This window comes from Pinus tabuliformis, chromosome 8 (assembly GCF_031772625.1).
Source record: "Pinus tabuliformis cultivar Carrire ecotype Pingquan chromosome 8, CPIR1, whole genome shotgun sequence".
NCBI lineage: Eukaryota > Viridiplantae > Streptophyta > Pinopsida > Pinales > Pinaceae > Pinus > Pinus tabuliformis.
This window is the reverse complement of record NC_142294.1, coordinates 1,018,775,267-1,018,793,641: the sequence shown is the minus strand read 5'-3', so window position 1 is coordinate 1,018,793,641 and position 18,375 is coordinate 1,018,775,267. Positions and strand designations below refer to the sequence as shown.

The 18,375-nt window shown below is 39.4% G+C and overlaps 1 protein-coding gene across 5 annotated transcripts in view; it reads left to right on the top strand.

Moving 5' to 3' along the window:
• The window catches only part of LOC149238852 (NAD(P)-binding Rossmann-fold superfamily protein), a 342,556-nt gene that overhangs the window by 182,145 nt on the left and 142,036 nt on the right, over positions 1-18,375 (top strand). For 4 of the 5 annotated variants that reach the window (XM_089373201.1, XM_089373197.1, XM_089373198.1 and 1 more), the window contains one exon: positions 7,650-7,796. The exons of the other annotated variant lie outside the window; for it this stretch is intronic. In XM_089373201.1, the coding sequence (XP_089229327.1) occupies positions 7,650-7,796 (147 nt within the window). The remainder of the gene's footprint in view (positions 1-7,649; positions 7,797-18,375) is intronic. 5 annotated transcript variants of the gene reach the window in all.

Sequence of the window (18,375 nt, the reverse complement as noted above, 5' to 3'; positions counted from 1 at the left end):
TTCAGAAGAGAAACTCGATTTAGCTAGAGGAAAAATTGTTTTTAGTTCTAGAGGTCGGGCAAAGGTTTGAGAGTGTCGGAGAAGCGATTTCCTCATCAGAGACAAGAAGAACAACTTCATCAAAGGTAGTTCCAGGCTAGACGTCATAGGGCCTGCACAAGCATTACGTAGAGGCCAACGTAAAGGTTCCAGGAGGACGAGTTTTTGAAGGAAAGTTGTGTCGGGTTGCTTGTGGAAGGAGGGTAATTTCCTTGGATAATTTTGGCCAAATTTTCTTACTGTTTGGATTGCTAGTTGGGTATCCATAGATTGTACTCAGAATTTCACTGTTGCATAATAATAAAACTCTCTGCTGATGCACCACTTTTCCCAAGTTGGGTTTTTCTGGGGAGAATTGTCCAAAAATAATTGTGTCATATTTTTATGTGTGTGCTAGATTTTTCTCAGATTCTAGCGCTATTTTTCTTCTGCAATATTTATTTGTGAAAATCAATGTGAATTATTTGGTATTTGTCGTAGCAAACTGCAAATAAATTGTTAAATAAATTAATAATTAGGAAAATAATTTCAAGTTGCTGTGATAGATGAAATTTTCACACGGTATTAGATCGTGAGTGATCAACTGGGAAACTCAGAAGCAGAGAAGAAAATTTTGCTGTTTAGAGGGAGCAGTAGGTCGAAATTCCTAGAGGCTGCGTAGTTCGTTGACAGGCAGGCTTAATTGAGGGGGCAAAAATTCGATTTTTAGTTGCAGGTTGGCAGAGAAGTCAAATTGCCCAAGATAGTGATTCAAACAGTCAGAGGGAGCAACAACAACCTAGATTTTTGCTGAGCAGAGTTCTGGTTGGACACAAAGGGTTTTGCAGTAGTTTGCAGTCGCAAAATCAATGTCGGGTGGAAGTGAATTGCACACATAGAGGGAAAATTTCTTTCAGGGAACTTTGAGTCTCAAAAGTTCAATTTTTCGAGCAGTAGATTGGTAGTAATCGAGTGCAGATTTCCTCACTCCAGAAAGGAGTGCGTGTAGCAGAATGAGCAACTAGGCGTAGAGAAATAGGTAGTTTTCGACAGATTTAGATATGGCCGCAACAGGGCTTAGAGATCATGATTGGTTGGAGGGTTCCTCTAACTATGTCATCTGGAAGGCCAGGATGTCCTTCCTGTTAGATGAATATGGCCGGAAGCTCTACATAGACAATGTTGTGATAGTTCTCTAAGACGTGGATCAACTGAAGGAATACCAGAGGGAAATGGTGAAGGCGAAGTGGTTGTTTCTGGATGGGGTTCAGGACCATATAGTCTCACATATATCTAGCAAGGATATTGCGAAATGTGAAAACTTTTAACACGGAATTCTATTGCAGTAACTGATTTATTTCTCCTACTTATCTTCCATAATAAGTTATTTACAAAACCCTTCAGTAAACATCAAAATAAATTCTACTGCAGTTATCACATAATAAGACAGAGAAAATAACAGCGATATACAAGCACAATAATCAATCACATCAACACAGTTATTTTTGGACAATTGTCCCTGGAAAAACCCAATGCGGGAAAACTAGTGCAACAGATGAGGGTTTATTTATTAATTTTCAGCAACAATCTCTTTACAAGGAACGATTCTACAGAATATTGAGACACTTCTGAGAGAAACACTTAAGACAATTTTCCTCTTCTACCTGGAGAAGTTATGACACCTCGGAGACCCTCTGTCCTACTCTACGTCACTTCTACATCACTTCTACGTGAGGCCTGCCTGAGGACTGCGTCTCCAGCTGCGCTGTCTCTCTGATCTTCCCTCTATGCTATCTCTAGGATGCTTTGCGTCACCTCCTCCTCAGTCTTTGACTGATGTTAATGCGCTCCTCTTCTTTAACCCTGCAACTCTCCCTCTGAAATCGAACTTCTTCTCCTTGAGAATCGATTTTGCTTGGGTTACTGAGTATTTGCTTGGTGTGTCTCCAAATGACTCTCAAGTCTTCTCTTATACTTTTCCTGTTGATGAATCAACGGCCGAGATTAAGTCTCTAATCAACGACTAAGATTAAAATAGACTTGATCCTCGTCTCTTAGAAGCTTCTCACCCATATCTTTATTAATACCCATTAATATTTTTATTTTCCTAAGTTTAGACTTAGGAACCCCATTAAAAATATTAATTATTTTAATAACTCATCATCCGGGTGGAATTTTTCCAAACAATTTCTGGGTCTTGGAGATGTCATGTATTCTAGCCCCTCCACAAAATTTCGGAGCTAGATCACATCCGATGCTACCCAAAATCAACACCAAACAGATGTGGGATGCTCCCGGCTAGCTATCTTAGGGTACTTTCGAGCATTGGAAGATATTTCTGGAATAAAAGCTGAGATGCATTAGGATGTAGAAAGGGGAAGGCATAGATCCCTTCCTTACTAGGATTCAGGAGATGCAGGGTCAACTTGCAGTTGTTGGGGCATCGCCTCGACCAACAGAGCTAGTGCAGTTGGCACTGAACATTGTCTCGAAGGATTGACATGTCTTCATCCAAAGTATATTGGGTAGAGACAAGCTACCAAAATGGGATAAGATGTGGTTCGACTTGTAGCAGGAGTTGAGGCGAGCTCTTCTAAAGAGCTCCATCAATGGCAATAGTAACAATGGATCGAAGGGTGTGAAGGAGGAGGAGAATGTGGCGCTCGCATCTAAGGGTCCCAGTCAGGGGCAAGTGGAGCAGAAGAAGAAAAAGGACCTCTCAAAGGTTAAATGCTTCAGGTGTGGTGAGTTGGGCCACTACAATACTCAATGTCCTCTTAGGAAGAAGGACAAGCAGGAGAAGCAAGACCAGCAGAGGAAGAGTTGCTATGTTCGCTGATATACCTCCAGGAGTGAGGTGGGGTGTTTTGGTGTATAGCCCTAAAGAACTACAAAGATTGGGCAGGGTCCTTAAGGAGTCCACCTCATGGATCATTACTTGGCTATGGGGGTCCACAATATTCAGTAGCAGGATGGATCAGTGGCAGTTGATGCAGTGAATACCATAGTGACAGTTGCAGACTAGTAGCAGTCAGATCCTGAGGAGAGCAGTGCAGTGTTGACAACAGAGCAGGTGGTTCAATGCAAAGTTAGCAGCAACGCAAATTCTTTAGTGACAGTGCAGAGGCTAGTAGTAGTCAGGACTTGGGAGACAGATGCATTATACTGAATATAGATGATTGAGTATTTTGGGTGCTTTCTCAGTTGCAGTAGTTGCAGTTGCAACAACAGAGGAGAGGGAGTTGCAATGCAGATGCAGAGTTGTCAACAATATGGCAGTGTCAACAGCAACATAAATGTAGCATTAGAGTTGTGCAGTAGTTGATGGGAAGAAACAATCAGACATCAACAACATGACAAGGGATGATATAGAGACAAAGTGTTGTGATAGGGTGTGCAACACTAGAAGATTGTCCTCGCTAAGAGGGAGTGTTGTTTTGTAGCATCGAATGTGTTCTAGCCATGAAATTTGGTGGAGAGGCTAGAATGCATGAGATCTCCAAAACCCATAAATCGTTTTTGGAAATTCCACTTAGAGATGACTTAATTAGATTATTATCCTATTTTTTAATGTTTCCTAAGTCTAAACTTATGTAAACTGGTTAATTAATCAGAATTAATCAAGTCAAGGTGAGAATAGTCTAGAAACTCACATAGATTGACTTCAAGATGATCCTAGCCTTTGATTAAGTTTTAGTCTTGGTCGTTGGTGCTCCAACAGAGGATTATAAGAAGAAGGATCGTGAACCATTGTTTTAAGATCCGCCCGACTCGGAACCGACTTGGCCGAGTTGGTCCGAGCCGGAAAATTTTTTTTCAACCCGGCAGAAAATTCGGTTCGGTCGGACGAGTTATGACTGACTCGGCCGACTTGGCTGGATCTATAACTACTCGGCCGAGTAGCTGACAGTGGCTAGTGAACCATAAAAACATGCCTTTTTTTTATTTTTTTTTAAGTTTTCTAAGTGTGGGGGACTCCAAAGGGGTTTATGAATTAGTTTGTTGGTCTTTGGGGTCCATTCCCCTCTCCCAAACCCTAGTATTTGATCTAGTGTTGCAGGGGAGCCCCCCCCCGCCCTTGATCCCACTCCCAATCTGCGCTCCAGGCGGGAGCGACTCAGGAGCAGGTGGGAACGTGCTCCCCGAAATCGCTCCCGAAAAGTGACATTCTCCTTAATCTTCATTTTCATCCTTTTTACCAAAATTTTTAACATTACCATGAAATGTCTCAAGATGTTTGAGAGTGGTTTCGGCCTCATTGGATTTCATATGGAGAAAGTAGAATTTTAGATTTCATTCAAAATCTAGCAGACTTATCAGTTTTTCAGGATTTCAGGATTGGGGGATTACAATGTTTCCATTGAATTTTGTCATGTATTAGGGTATGAAACTCGTATTTAATCAAGAGCACCAATCCCTCTATGTACCTTGATGTTAGTGACATTGGTTGTCGAACTCCTCTATCATGACCCTCCTAAAAATGTATGCATCACTCAATCCAAATCTTGACTTGACATGCTATGCTTTTTCTATCTTATGCTAATGCTTAGAGGGTGATATTAATGACAAAGATCCCTATACAGATACAGAGGTAATGACAAAGATACCTCTGGATACTAATGCTTAGAGGGTTATATTAATGACAAAGATCCTGATTTTCCAACAAGACTAAAAAATTAGACATTTCTCGTGGTGGCAAGAGGCCCAAGCATAAGAAATAGATAATAGATTTACTTCTCTTTTCTAGTTTCTAGTAGATTTTATAACTATTGACTCTTTCATATTTATTATGATATTTTTTTAACAATATATGACAATTTAAGTTTGAAGTTGGCAATTATAACTCATTAGTAATGAATTATGAATATGATGCTTCATGAAAGTTGAAAGTTGTTTCATTTCATTTCATTTTATAACATTTCATTTCATGTTAGATATTATTTGTTGTAATGGTTACACTTAGCTTGCAAGTACAACTTTGGTGATCCATGATGATAAATGTTATATATTGAATTTTGAAACCTTGAAACTTTAAGATTGATGAATCATGAGACTCAATATGTTGTATGTTACTAACTTGTGGACGTGGTTGATGAAGATTATAACTTCTAGATGATTGTTGTTATATGGTTCAATCTATGTTTTTTATATCTAATTCATTATTCTATATGTTTTTGTTGACATATATGTATCAAAATATAAAATATATAAAAAAGTAAGTGACATTCTCCTTAATCTTCATTTTCATCCTTTTACTTAAATTTTTAACATTACCATGAAATGACTCAGGATGTTTGAGAGTGGTTCCGACCTGATTGGATTTCATATGGAGAAAGTAGAATTTTAGATTTCGTTCAAAATCCATCAGACTTATCGGTTTTTCAGGATTGGGGGATTGCAATGTTTCCATTGAATTTTGTCATGTATTGGGGTATGGAACTCGTATTTAATCAAGAGCACCAATCACTCTATGTACCTTGATGTTAGTGACATTGGTTGTCGAACTCCTCTAGGATTCGCTCCCAAACCGAGAGCTTCCGGGGAGCTTCCGAAAATGTCGCTCCCGCTCCCAGCTTTCGCTCCCGCTCCCCGCTTTCGCTCCCACTCCCAAGTAACACTGAGCCAGATGATGTTGGCAACTCTAGCAATAGCCAGTAGTATTGGTCACAGACTTTTGTTGTAGAGGCCATTTCTAGCCTCCTTGGTTATGTGTTTTTGTTTTGATCTCTATATCATCATCGTGTATGTATTGGATAGTGCACTGGGTGCCATTTTAATATAATGGATATATTCATGAGCCTACTTTGATCATATGTTGTCTTCTATCTATATTCTAATGTTGTGTGTTTGGAAACATGAATGAAAATCTTTAAAATTATTTGTTTTTATAAAAAATAAATATTTAATGTATTTTTAACAATGACCGAGTCATTGAAATCGAGCTGGCCGAGTCGGAGTTAGAGTCGGAATCGACCCTCGGCTGAGTCAGAGTTTTAAAACATTGTCGTGAACCACTAGATCCATCTTAATTCCGGATCTATCAAGCGCTGAGAGGGTGCAAATCTCTTTATTGAGTGTAAAACTTGAGGAAAGTTTTGCACCTCAAGAAATTTGATCCCTCTTGGCACTTTATAGATTTGGAGTTAAGATGGATCTAGGCTGGTGAAATAGGAATTCCACGTTTTTAAGTATTCATATTGTGTTCCCATAAACTGGATGATTTCAGTGCTCATTCTGATTTGAAATAACCACAAAGAGGTGTTCATGGCACATGCCCCCTGTGGTCTTAGATGCATTGATACAATCTAGACTTATGCTTATAAGTTATTAGTAGTTCAGTGGGCTAGTGCAATGTAATTAAGATTTTTAACTTTCTGGAATTAGCCCGTTGAGTATTCATCAATTTATATCATGTAAGATTGATCCAGGTTGAGTATGTTGGTTGTGGGGAAAGTTTATCTTGGGTTATACTGAAGATATCCAACTGCGAAGTTTTAAATTTGTATAGATCATAGTTAAAAGAATTGCAATGGTAATGACATGGTAGAGTGTTACAACGTTGCTAATTTCCAAGTGATTTTAGAGCTGTGGTTGTTTTTGACCATGTCAAACTTAGTTTGTACTTTAGAAGCTGAAGCATTACTGAATGTCGACTTTCCATATGTTTGTATTCAATTCTCATTATCTTTCTTTGTGTTTGTAAACTTTGGTTGAAGAATTCTCAACATGCTGTACATATTATGACTTACATCTGCTTGCTTTTAAATTAATTTACTGCAAAATGATCTGCCTCCTAAATTGGTGCAAATTCCTCAATTATTATCTTTTGATTTGAAGCTATTTCTACTCTAGAGACTGAAACCCTATCATTTTCCAAGTTTCCAGATGTTTGGATTCTCTAGAGTCTACTCCCATTTATTCTGTTCTTGTGGTTTCCATATGTAACTACTTTGGACATATGGAAAAAATTACTAGAAAATTCAGTTTTCTAAGAAACGCTAGTCATGACTTTATTGTTCTTTCTATATGAATTACTGAAATAAAATATAGCTCCTCTATTGGTGCATATTCTTTGAGAATTCATGTTATCTGTTATATGGATCGACCAATTATCTTTCGTGCATTTTTTCAAAGGTAGTTTGATGAGCAAGTTTGAAAATAAATGATATTTATTTTCTTTCATAGGAAAGTGATAATAGAGCAGGCTATTACTGGATGCAAAAGGCTCATGATCATTGGGGTAATGCCAATCAGATTGTAGCAACCTCTTACCGTTTCTTGCTTATTTTCGATTGGAAATTAAATGGAGATCCCCTCTGACCCATTTTCATCTTCCTCGAATCTTCTCCTAGTTCACATCTGGTGCGGTTTTATGCACCTATGTTTAGAGTTCTTTTCTTATTTTTGCATGTGTCCTTAATTATGTTGTTTCTTTATCTCATTTCCTCTCCCAGATATGCTAATGTAAAGTCCTGTATCATTGGATCACTTGCACTGACAAAGAGTTTGAAAATTCAGCTTGCTGTCCATCCATTCATGTATTGAATGGCATATTGGTTTGGAAACTGGTCAGTCCTACTAGGTTCTTTAACTGTGAGTCAAGTATGAATGCAATTGAAATTCTTCTGCAGGTGATGTTTTCTATGCAGAGTGGGATGGATTACTTCGTGGTGCTACTGCTGTCGTTTCTACCCTTGGAGGCTTTGGTACAAATGAACAAATGGAAAAGATAAATGGAGAAGCTAATGTTTTGGCTGTGGATGCTGCCAGTAAGGCTGGTAATCAAATTTTGGAAAACTCTTAGCTTCTCTTGCATCCTCATGTTCTGGAGACAACTAATTTTTTTCCCAATACAATACATAGACATAATCGTGGATTTTACATAGACTGCATTATCTTCCTCTTCTGCTCTTCAGCTTTTAAAACCTATACAGGGGCACTGTTTGTTTATGTTGGCCCTATTTACTTTTTTCATCTAAGCCATCCCACCTTTGGTCTCTTGCCATTTATTTCCCAGTTTTTTCCTACTACCTTTCTGAATTTGTTCGTTGGGGTTGTGTTTTGCTCAGCAACTGTATTTGAACAAATTTTTGCCTTTGAATGGCTTGTTTTCATGGTTAGCTTTTTCCTTTAATTCAAAACGGCCACTGCATTAAGCCTTCTACAAGTGCCATCTCCATACAGATTCTAACAGTTTGGAGTATTCACAATTCTGTCCAGAGTATTCTTGAAACACAAGAAGACCCTCTCCTCCTACTGTTATTGGGGCACTCTTGCAACCATACTAGGAAAGATGTAATTTTAAAGGGTATTAAAAAAAAAATCTTAGCTAGATGCTTCAGAATTTTAATTGTTGAGCATCCACCAACTGCCAAGCTGTGGGACACTGTATGACACTTGAAGGCACGAGGCCAGGACGGACTTAATGACCACAACATTAGTGCTTTACAGTGATCCCCTTGTGGGAGCGCATTGGTCTGAGAGGGGAATATACACCACCGTTTTAAGTAACCAAACCCAGATGGAGACTGTAGGCTGTAACAGTGCCCTATGCTCATTAACTTGGTTTACCTCTCATGGCTTGAAAGGCTATTAGAAGGATGCCAGGATATATTTCAAATAAGACAATGGGCAGACAAGGTTGCATTGCCTTAATCTCATTGTGTTAGAAATGGCAGGGTATCTATAGGTATGCATGATAAACATACTAAACCCAATTCACTAATAATCACACATCATAATAAGAAATGTACCCCACATACACAAGCTATGTATGGGTATACTAAGTACAGGTATATAATACATGATATATATGGGCAATTTGAGCCCCAGGACCCAAAGTCAATATTATCCAACATGTCTCCAAACCCTCCCTTAAGATTGACTTCGGAACAAAACTAAAGTTGGCATAATAGTATAATATTGCATCCCAACGGCCCTTCTGGTAATATACTTGGGATAGATGTGGTAAAAAGTGGCCAAATAAACATTATATTGTTGCTTAGTGTTTAGTAGGTAGGGAATACAATGATGGCCAATGCTAACAAGAAGTTAACCATGATGTATCAATGGAGAGTCCATTTGTAGAACTCTAGCCTCCAAAAAAGCTTCACATGAACCTCTTTGGATCCGATGAAGAAAATAGAGTCTTGTATCAAAACTATAGCCTCCAAACAACAGAATTTCACACGAACTTCTTCTGAACTAGTGATGCAAAAACAATCAACTGAAATTCAAGTATGAAAGAGCATATGAATGCGTGGTTAGAGCGGGAACTCAAATCCCACAATACTATCAAAGAGCATTCTCCAAAAATCACAAAGATGGCAAAGAGTCTTGTGACCATTCACCCATGATTGGTCAATAACAAATTGGGAACTTGTCCATGCTTTCATTCTGGTCAATAGGCTAAACAAATGCTAGAAACACCACATGGAACAAGATGGATGTAAGAGACACAACTGTAGATTATCGTAGATTGCAGAATTATATATATACATACATATATATATATATATATATATATATATATATATATATCAGAGTGAATGTTTATGAATGTAGGTAGGAGTTGAATGATGATTGATGAATGAAAAATTTAAAATATGATCCACACGTGTTTGTAAATACTAAATACACATTTTGTGTAATTTATTATGACCGATACATTTAATTATAATTAATCATATTGTTGTCTAGATTGTGAAAATTCTATCACTGCAACATCTGATTTACTTTTCCTACTTATTCTTCAATAAGTTATTTATGAAATTTCTTAAATAAACATTAAAATAAATTTTGCCGCAGATATCACACCATAATACAGAAACAAACACATGTACAAGAATCAACACATTGACGCAGATATTTTGGACAACAGTCCCCGGAAGAAACCAATGTGGGAAAATCGATGCAGCAAGGGAGGATTTTATTATTCAGCAATTCTTCAATACAACAGGGTGCCAAACTAGCTTACCCACAGAGAGAAAAATTCTCCAGCGCTTCTCCCAATCCCAGTGTCAGTTTGGGTGACCTCTGCGTGGCTGCCAGACACTCTGTGTCAGCCCTGGGCCTCTCTGCGTCACCCACGCAGGCCCTCTAGTGACTCCACAGTCTCCCGTGGCCTATGCGTCTGCTTGAAATGCCTTGCGTTTGCCCCTCCTGTCTCAGTGCTGGCCTCCAGTTCCTGATCCCGTCTCTTTGTTCCGTACTTGCTGCCTCCTCACTGCTCACCAGACCACTAGTTCGAATTTCTCAACTAACCTCGCTCTAGAAATTGAACAGACTTGTCTCCCTCAGTGTATTCTCCAAGTGATCCTCAAGCCTTCTCTTATACTTTTCTCGTTGACAAATCAATGGCCGAGATTAAGTCCCTAATCAACGGCTAAGATTAACTCTGGCTTGATCCATGACTTTTGGACCCTTATAACACAGTTTTATATTAATTCATATTAATATTTTATTTTCCCTAAGTTTAGACTTAGGGACTCCATTAAAAATATTAATTATTTTAATATCTCCCAAACTGTTTAGAATCTGCCCAAACCATTTTTGGGTATTGGAGATCTCATGTGCTTTAGCCTCTCCACCAATTTTCGTGGCCAGAGCACATCCGATGCTTCCCCAAATCAGCACTCCCTCTCGGCGAGGACTGTGCTCTAGTAATACTCCTCATTGAGTATCACCCTGATCATCCGGCATCGGTCCCTGTGCTGATGCTAAGCCTCCCTGCCCAACATCCTCTGCACTGCTGCATCCTGTACTGTTGCCCATGGCTCTGCTACTGCCACTGCTGCATCTGTACGACAACTCCCTCTGCATTCGTGCTGCTGCTGGTCCTTTCTCCCAACACTGCATCCACACTGCAACTCCCTCTACATCCGTGTTGTTATCACTCCCATTTCTGCTACTGAAACGGGTTCTTTACCATCCCCATCTTTTCCCTGAAGTAGTCAAACTTTGTCCTTCCAAGGGCCTTGTTGAGGATGTTCGCCACCTGTTCTCCTATAGGAGTGTAACTCAACTGTATAGCTCCTCGTTGGACACAGTGCCTGACAAAGTGACACTGGATATCAATATGGTTCGACCTATCATGAAACACTGGATTCTCAGAGAGCTTGATGCAACTCTGATTATCGCACATGATCCTGGTCGCCTCCATATTCCTTTTGAATAGATTCACAAGCAGTTTTCTAAGCCATATGGCCTCACACGACACTGTGCTTGCCACCATATATCTCGCCTTAGATGAGCTCGGAGCCACTGAACTTCCTGCCCAATCTGCATAGTAAATCCACTCAAGCTGATATCCTTACCTTTGTTGTACAAGAGTCCATAATTGACTGTTCCCTTTAAATACCTGAGAACGTGTTTGGCTGCTGCCCAGTGTGCCCTCTTCGGTTCCACCATGAACTGACTGAGGGTGTTGACAGCGTAGCAAATGTCTGGCCTTTTGTTGACCAGATACTTTAGGGACCCTATGAGCTGCCTGTATAGGGTGGGATCAACATCCTTGTTTTCTGATGCATCAATCTTCTTCTGGTTGGTGATCATTGGAGTAGCCATGGGTCTACAGTCTTCCATCCTGAATCTTTTCAGGATTTCTGTAGCATACCTCCCTTGTCCAAGGAAGATTTCTCCGTTCTGCTGCCAAACTTCCAACCCTAGGAAGTAATGCATTCGTCCCAAATCCTTCATATCGAATTCTGTGGCTAGATTCTTCTTGTAGTCCCCAATGAGCCTGGATGATCCTGTCAGAAAGAGATCATCCACATACAATACTAAGATTAGCTGCTCGTTCTCTACAACCAGATAGTAGAGATTCAGATTCGCGTCACTCTTGACAAATCCCATCTTTTTCAAGTAGCCATCTATTTGACCATACCATGCTTTAGGTACCTGTTTCAGCCCATACAAGGCTTTCTTCAATCTACATACATGAGACTTCTTCTCATGTGTCTCAAAGCCCTCTGGTTGTTCAATGTATACCTCTTCTTCTATTACCCCATTTAGAAAATCTGTTTTGACATCCATCTGATGAATCTCCCATCCCATCTGAGCTGCAAGAGATATCACCTCCTAATAGACATATACTTGGCTAACGGGGCGAAGATCTCCTCGTAGTCAATTCCTTCTTTTGAGCATACCCCTTAGCCACAAACCTGGCCTTGTATTTCTCAACACTGTTGTCTGCAGCGTATTTGATCTTGTAGATCCATCTCAAACCTACCACTGATCTGTCTTGAGGCCTTGGCACTACCTCCCAGACATCGTTCACCATTATGGAGTTGTACTCCTCTACCATCGCGTCTAGCCAAACCTGATGTTGAGCTGCCTCCTTGAAACTAGCAGGCTCCCCATCTTGAGCTACTAATGCCTGATATCTATTTGGCTGTTTTCACTCCCTCTTATTGTTTCTTGGCGCACCAATGAAGTCCTCTGCATCTCGCAAAATCTAACGAAGCTCCCTACTAGTTCTTCCTCTGCCAGCAAGTGCTTCTGTTTGCTCCTCCTCCTCATCCTGAGAATATTCCTGACTCGAGGAAGAACTTTTTACTTCCGTTGGTTGAAGAGGCTTAACCAGCGGCTCCTCTTTTGATTGCTCTTTGGAAGGCATCTCACGAGATTTTCTAAAAGCCCTGTCCTCCATGAACTTTACATCTCGTCGAACTACTATCTTCTTGCTCCCTAGAAGGTAGATTCTGTATGCCTTAGCATTCTCGCTATATCCCATTAGATATCCCTTTTCCGTAGTTTGATCCAGCTTCTTCCTCTTTTCCTCTGGTATGCGGCAATATGCTAAACTCCCAAATATCTTGAAATGACTGACTTCAGGTGTCTTCCCTATGAAAACTTTCTCTGGAGTAATCTTGCCCAACGCCCAATGAGGAGTCCTGTTCTGAACATAGACTGTTGTGTTGCATGCTTCCGCCCACAGGAATTTCAGCATATTCTGATCATACATCATGGCCCTAGCTGCTTCTACAATAGTCCCGTTCTTTCTTTCTGCTACTCCATTCTGCTTCAGATTGTAGGGAGCTTCCCACTCTCTTCTGATGCCCTCCTTAGCACAAAAAACAGTGAAGTCCTTATCGACATACTCTCCACCATTATCTGAGCGCAAAACTTTTATTTTCTTCCCAGCCAGATTCTCCACCAGAACCTTGAACTCTTTGAATCGACAGAAAACCTTTTCCTTGGTTTTCAGAAAATAAATCCAAGTTTTACTTGATTGGTCATCAATGAAGGTAAGGAGATACTCGGCACCATTGAGAGCTTTGACAGACATAGGTTCGCAGATATTTGAGTGTATCAATCCTAATACACTCTTGGCCCTGTGTTTGCTCCTAGGAAATGCTGCCTTGGCGTACTTTCCTAGAGCGCATTGTCTGCATACATCATCTCGTTCCGTACTCAGATCCGAAACTCCTGTTACAATGCTTCTGAGAATTCTCAGAGCTCCATGGTGCAAATGACCCATTCTTCTATGCCATAGTTCATTCAAGTCCTTGTCTCCATGACCGCCTATTAGTGCCATTGGTGATTCTAGTTGTAATCTATACAACTTGTTACTTTTGATCCCGATCTGCACTTTCTTTTTCCAGCTCGGGTGTTTGACGTATACCTTCTCCTTGATGAAGTAGACATCATAGCCCATGCCTTGAAGTTGCGATACAGAAAGTAAGTTCGCCCCCAATCTTGGTACATGCAGCACATTTGTAGCACAGAATCGTTCTCCCGATTCTGTTTGAAAAACTATGGTACCCTTCCTTACTGGAGTACGCTTTGCCTTGTTCCCCATGGTGATCTGGAAGGTCATCTTCTCTTCTTGATATTTTGAGAAACATTCCCTGATTCCTGTCATATGCCATGAGGCTCCATTGTCTATATACCACACTTTTGATGATGCAGAACTAGTCATACAAGCCACTTCTTCGTCTAGCCTGGAAGCGGACATAGAGAAATCGAAGTCTCTTTCTCCTGTGTAATCTTCTGAAAATCTATGCAAGTCCCCTGACGTGCATGCCTCTACATCGTGGTCTCAAGTTCAACCCATAACTAATTTTCCCTTCCTGTCTCTAATTACTCGCTCCGATACCATGTGAAAATTCTATCACTGCAACATCTGATTTACTTTTCCTACTTATTCTTCAATAAGTTATTTATGAAATTCCTTCAATATACATTAAAATAAATTCTGCTGCAGATATCACACCATAATACAGAAACAAACACTTGTACAAGAATGAACACATTGACACAAATATTTTGGACAATAGTCCCCGAAAAAACCCAATGTGGGAAAACCGGTGCAACAAGGGAGGATTTTATTATTCAACAATTCTTCAATACAACAGGGTGCCAAATTGGTTTACCCACAGAGAGAAAAATTCTCTAGCACTTCTCCCAGTTCTAGCGTCAGCTTGGTTGACGTCTGCGTGGCTCCTAGACACTTTGCCTCAACCCTGGGCCTCTTTGCGTCACACACGTGGGCCCTCTACTAACTGCGCAGGCTCCTACTGCCTCTGCATCTGCCTCTTCCGCCTCAGCGCCGGTCTTCAGTTCCTGATCCCATCTCTCTGTTTCGTACTTGTTGCCTCCTGACTGCTCAGGGTGACAACTAGTTCGAATTTCTCAGCTAATCCCGCTCCAGAAATTGAACTCACTGGTCTCCCTCAGTGTATTCTCCAAGTGATCCTCAAGCCTCCTCTTATACTTTTCTCGTTGACAAATCAATGGTCGAGATTAAGTCCCTAATGAACCACTAAGATTAACTATGGCTTGATCCATGAATTTTGGACCCTTCTAATACAGTTTTATATTAATTCACATTAATATTTTATTTTCCCTAAATTTAGACTTAGGGACTCTATTAAAAATATTAACTATTTTAATATCTCCCAAACTATTTAGACTCTGCCCAAACCATTTCTGGGTATTGGAGGTCTCATGTGCTTTAGCCTCTCCACCAATTTTCGTGGCTAGAGCACATCCGATGCTACCCCAAATCAACATAGATAGCTGAGCCTATGTATGAACTTGTAATATTCCTTTACTAAAAATTTAAGGGTTTGCTACATAAATATTTACAAAATTTTTTCCATGAAAATCACCATAAATTTTACCCAGAAATTACACAACAGAAAATCATCAACAATTAAATCAAGATGCAAACTTTGCAATATTTTATTGAGGAATTGTTACATGCAATTCTGAGACTGAACCTGGTAATATCCTTCGGAAAAGTATTTTCCACAATATGGTGTCAATTTTGGCTCTGCTATTGAGGGTTTCAGTTATGCATTGCAACCCAAGAAAAACTCGACCATCTCCAGATGATGCATGACCCTGAGGAGACAATTCGACCTCTTTGTGTACAAATTCGGCTTTGTCGAATCAATGAAATGAGTTCATAGCTCGACTCCCAAAACGGGCTTCCACAATTTAATAATTTTGGGCCGCTTCTGACCCCTACGCATTGGAAATTCGGCCCCCCTTTTTCTCAATAATTCGGCCCCGTCCAATGAGAAATTTGCAGCAACTCGTTTTGGGTAAATTCAACCTCAATTAAATGACAAACCCGTCGTCACAATAATGCATCCGACTTCAGTAAAAACAATCCATGAATTTGGCCATCAATACTTATGAGAGCTTGATTACAAAATACATTGGTTTTGCTAGCTGGGGTAACTTCGTTCCAGGAAAATCCTCAATTTCAACCTTCTCAAACTGTAGAAATTGGCCTCAATATTTTTGACAAACTCAAGGCCTCATCTTCTTACTAACTTGTCCTAGTCATCTTTACGAAATTCGGCTTGGAAACCTATGTAATATGAGCAAGTCGACCCCAATATTTTGGAATGCTCAATCTCTACAAATTGATGAATTCGACTTCAACCAAAATTAATCTTCGCCTCTGCAACCTGCACAATGGATTTGGAATTTCATCCTTTTAAGTCAATTTGCTTGGCCACGAAAACAATTTGCAAATAATAATTGGCTAGGGTGTGTCTTTCAACACCGAAACCAATGGTCTTCAGCTAGGGAGTGTCTTTCAACACCGAAATTGGAAAATATTAGGGTTTCCCCTTTCCTCAGCAGGTTCTGGAGCTTCTTGTTGATTTTCTTTGATAGTCTCTTCTCATCTCCTCCCTCCGTTTCCTTCACCCTTTTAATAATAATTTCTCCCTCTGGAAACCAAGGGTAATACCATGGGTCACTTGAATTCCTAAAAGTGACTTTTTACCCCTTTTATTTAATTATTATTTATCTTATTATGGTGACCCCTTTGTTTTCCTTGTCAATAGCCCATGGGATCTAGATAGGCTATGACTCAACCTCCTTTTGCTTCTTCATCTTATTATGGTGACCCCTTTGTTTTCCTTGTCAATAGCCTATGGGATCTAGATAGGCTATGACTCAACCTCCTTTTGCTTCTAAGGGTTAGGAAGGGACATTACAAAACTTATGTTCATTACAAGTTGCCCCTTCAAAATGCATTGCACTTAAAGCATCAATAGTGATAGATGTTACTTTTGGGACATCTTGTTTTCTTGAGAGGCCTCTTCATGAGGTAAGCTCTTCCATTTGATGAGGTATTCGACCATTTTCTAGGATTGCAAGCCTTACTGTGGGTTGGTAATCTGTTTTTTGGTTCTACAATAAACATGCACTCCTCATTTGACCTATGTTTCTCTCTGCTTCCCTATATTCTTCTTCAACATGATGCATGGAATAGGTTATGGATACAACTTGTACAAGGTAAATCCAAAGTATATGCTATGCTATTGATCTTTCTCTTGATTTGGTAAGGTCCTTAGAATTCTGGGGCCAACTTGTTTTCCCCTTTTTGTTTAATTAATAGTTGTAGACATACAAATACCTAATCTCCTTCCTCAAACTCATGTTTTGATCTATATAGATAATCTTGTTGCATAATTTGGTTTTGATTGTTGATAAGGTTCACCTTAAGTATGTGCACAATCTTCTAAGATTCTTCTAAATAGTCTCTTACTGTTGGAATTGTTAACACAAAATCTAGTAGCCTAGTGCAAAGCCTCTCTAGGTACTCTAGGTCTAGTGCAACAATGAGATCAGCCGCCATTGTCACCTTAGTGGTTGTTCTCTTGATATTTTGTGGTTGAATGTTATCCCCACAAGGGAGGGTTTTCCCAACAAGCCTCAAAGATCAAGTAATCTAATAGATCCCAGGTTTAATATCCTCTTAGGAACCTGTTAAACTTATACCCCAGAATGATGTTCAATAAAGAAGGGCTCACGGTGAAGAAGAGGTGACAAGTTCAAACAGCCTATGGCTAAGTCTAAAGGGCTAGGATAAGTCTTGGAGATGCTCAAATAGATTCCAAATACATGCGACCATTCAATTTAAAGACTACATTTATAAATTAGGGCATTAGATGAAGACAATTTTATGACATGCAAATTTATGACAGACATAAAAACAACCCATAAAATATGATATGCATTAAATTTTCAAAGGCTGTTTAAAGAGTAAACAAGGGTTGAGACTCTAGCAAATTTCGATTGCTGAAAATGCACAAAACAACAAGCAAGACTTGGATGTCAGCCCCAAAATTGTGTCTAAAAATACATACAAATAATATTTTTCCTATTCCGATTTATGATATGACAACCCTAACACTAGGACAATAATATATAGGTAAATTTAGCTATTAAGTGCAGATTTTTCCAAACTCTAACCCTAGTCTACCATGCAAAAGAAAAAAAGATATATATATATATATATATATATTAAAGAATTGGGACACAAAGACTAGTGCGTTATCCACCGTGGTTATAGAGTCAAGAAGGGTGAGGTTAAATGCGAAGGACCTTGGTTGCAGCAAGCTAGATAGAGTAAACTCTTAATCAAGCCTTAGCAATTTTCAATTTCAATGGAGATTTAAATTCAAGGAATGCAACTCTAGTTTCCTTGATGGATACCATGTGACAAATTTTACTAAGGATATTTTAGAGCAATAAAATAATCAACATAACATGAAAACTTCATAGATACCCTATTTCTACAACTTTATAAAATAGAAGAAGATACATACAATAAACTTGTATAATTCACCTTAGCATCACTTCATCAATCCAAGAAAATCATTCCAAGACAATTTTATCCTTCCCAAGACAAGGCAATATGCTTTAGTAATCCATTGCATCCAAGAAGATAAGACTATTAGTGCACACTTTTTCACAAGAGGAAATAAGAGTGTGTGACAATGATCCTCTCCAAATCAACTCTCCTCTATATATGAGTGTAACCAAGTCGAGTTGGGATAAATTTATACTAAAAAGTGCTAAAATAATATTATAAGTGTTTACAAGTGA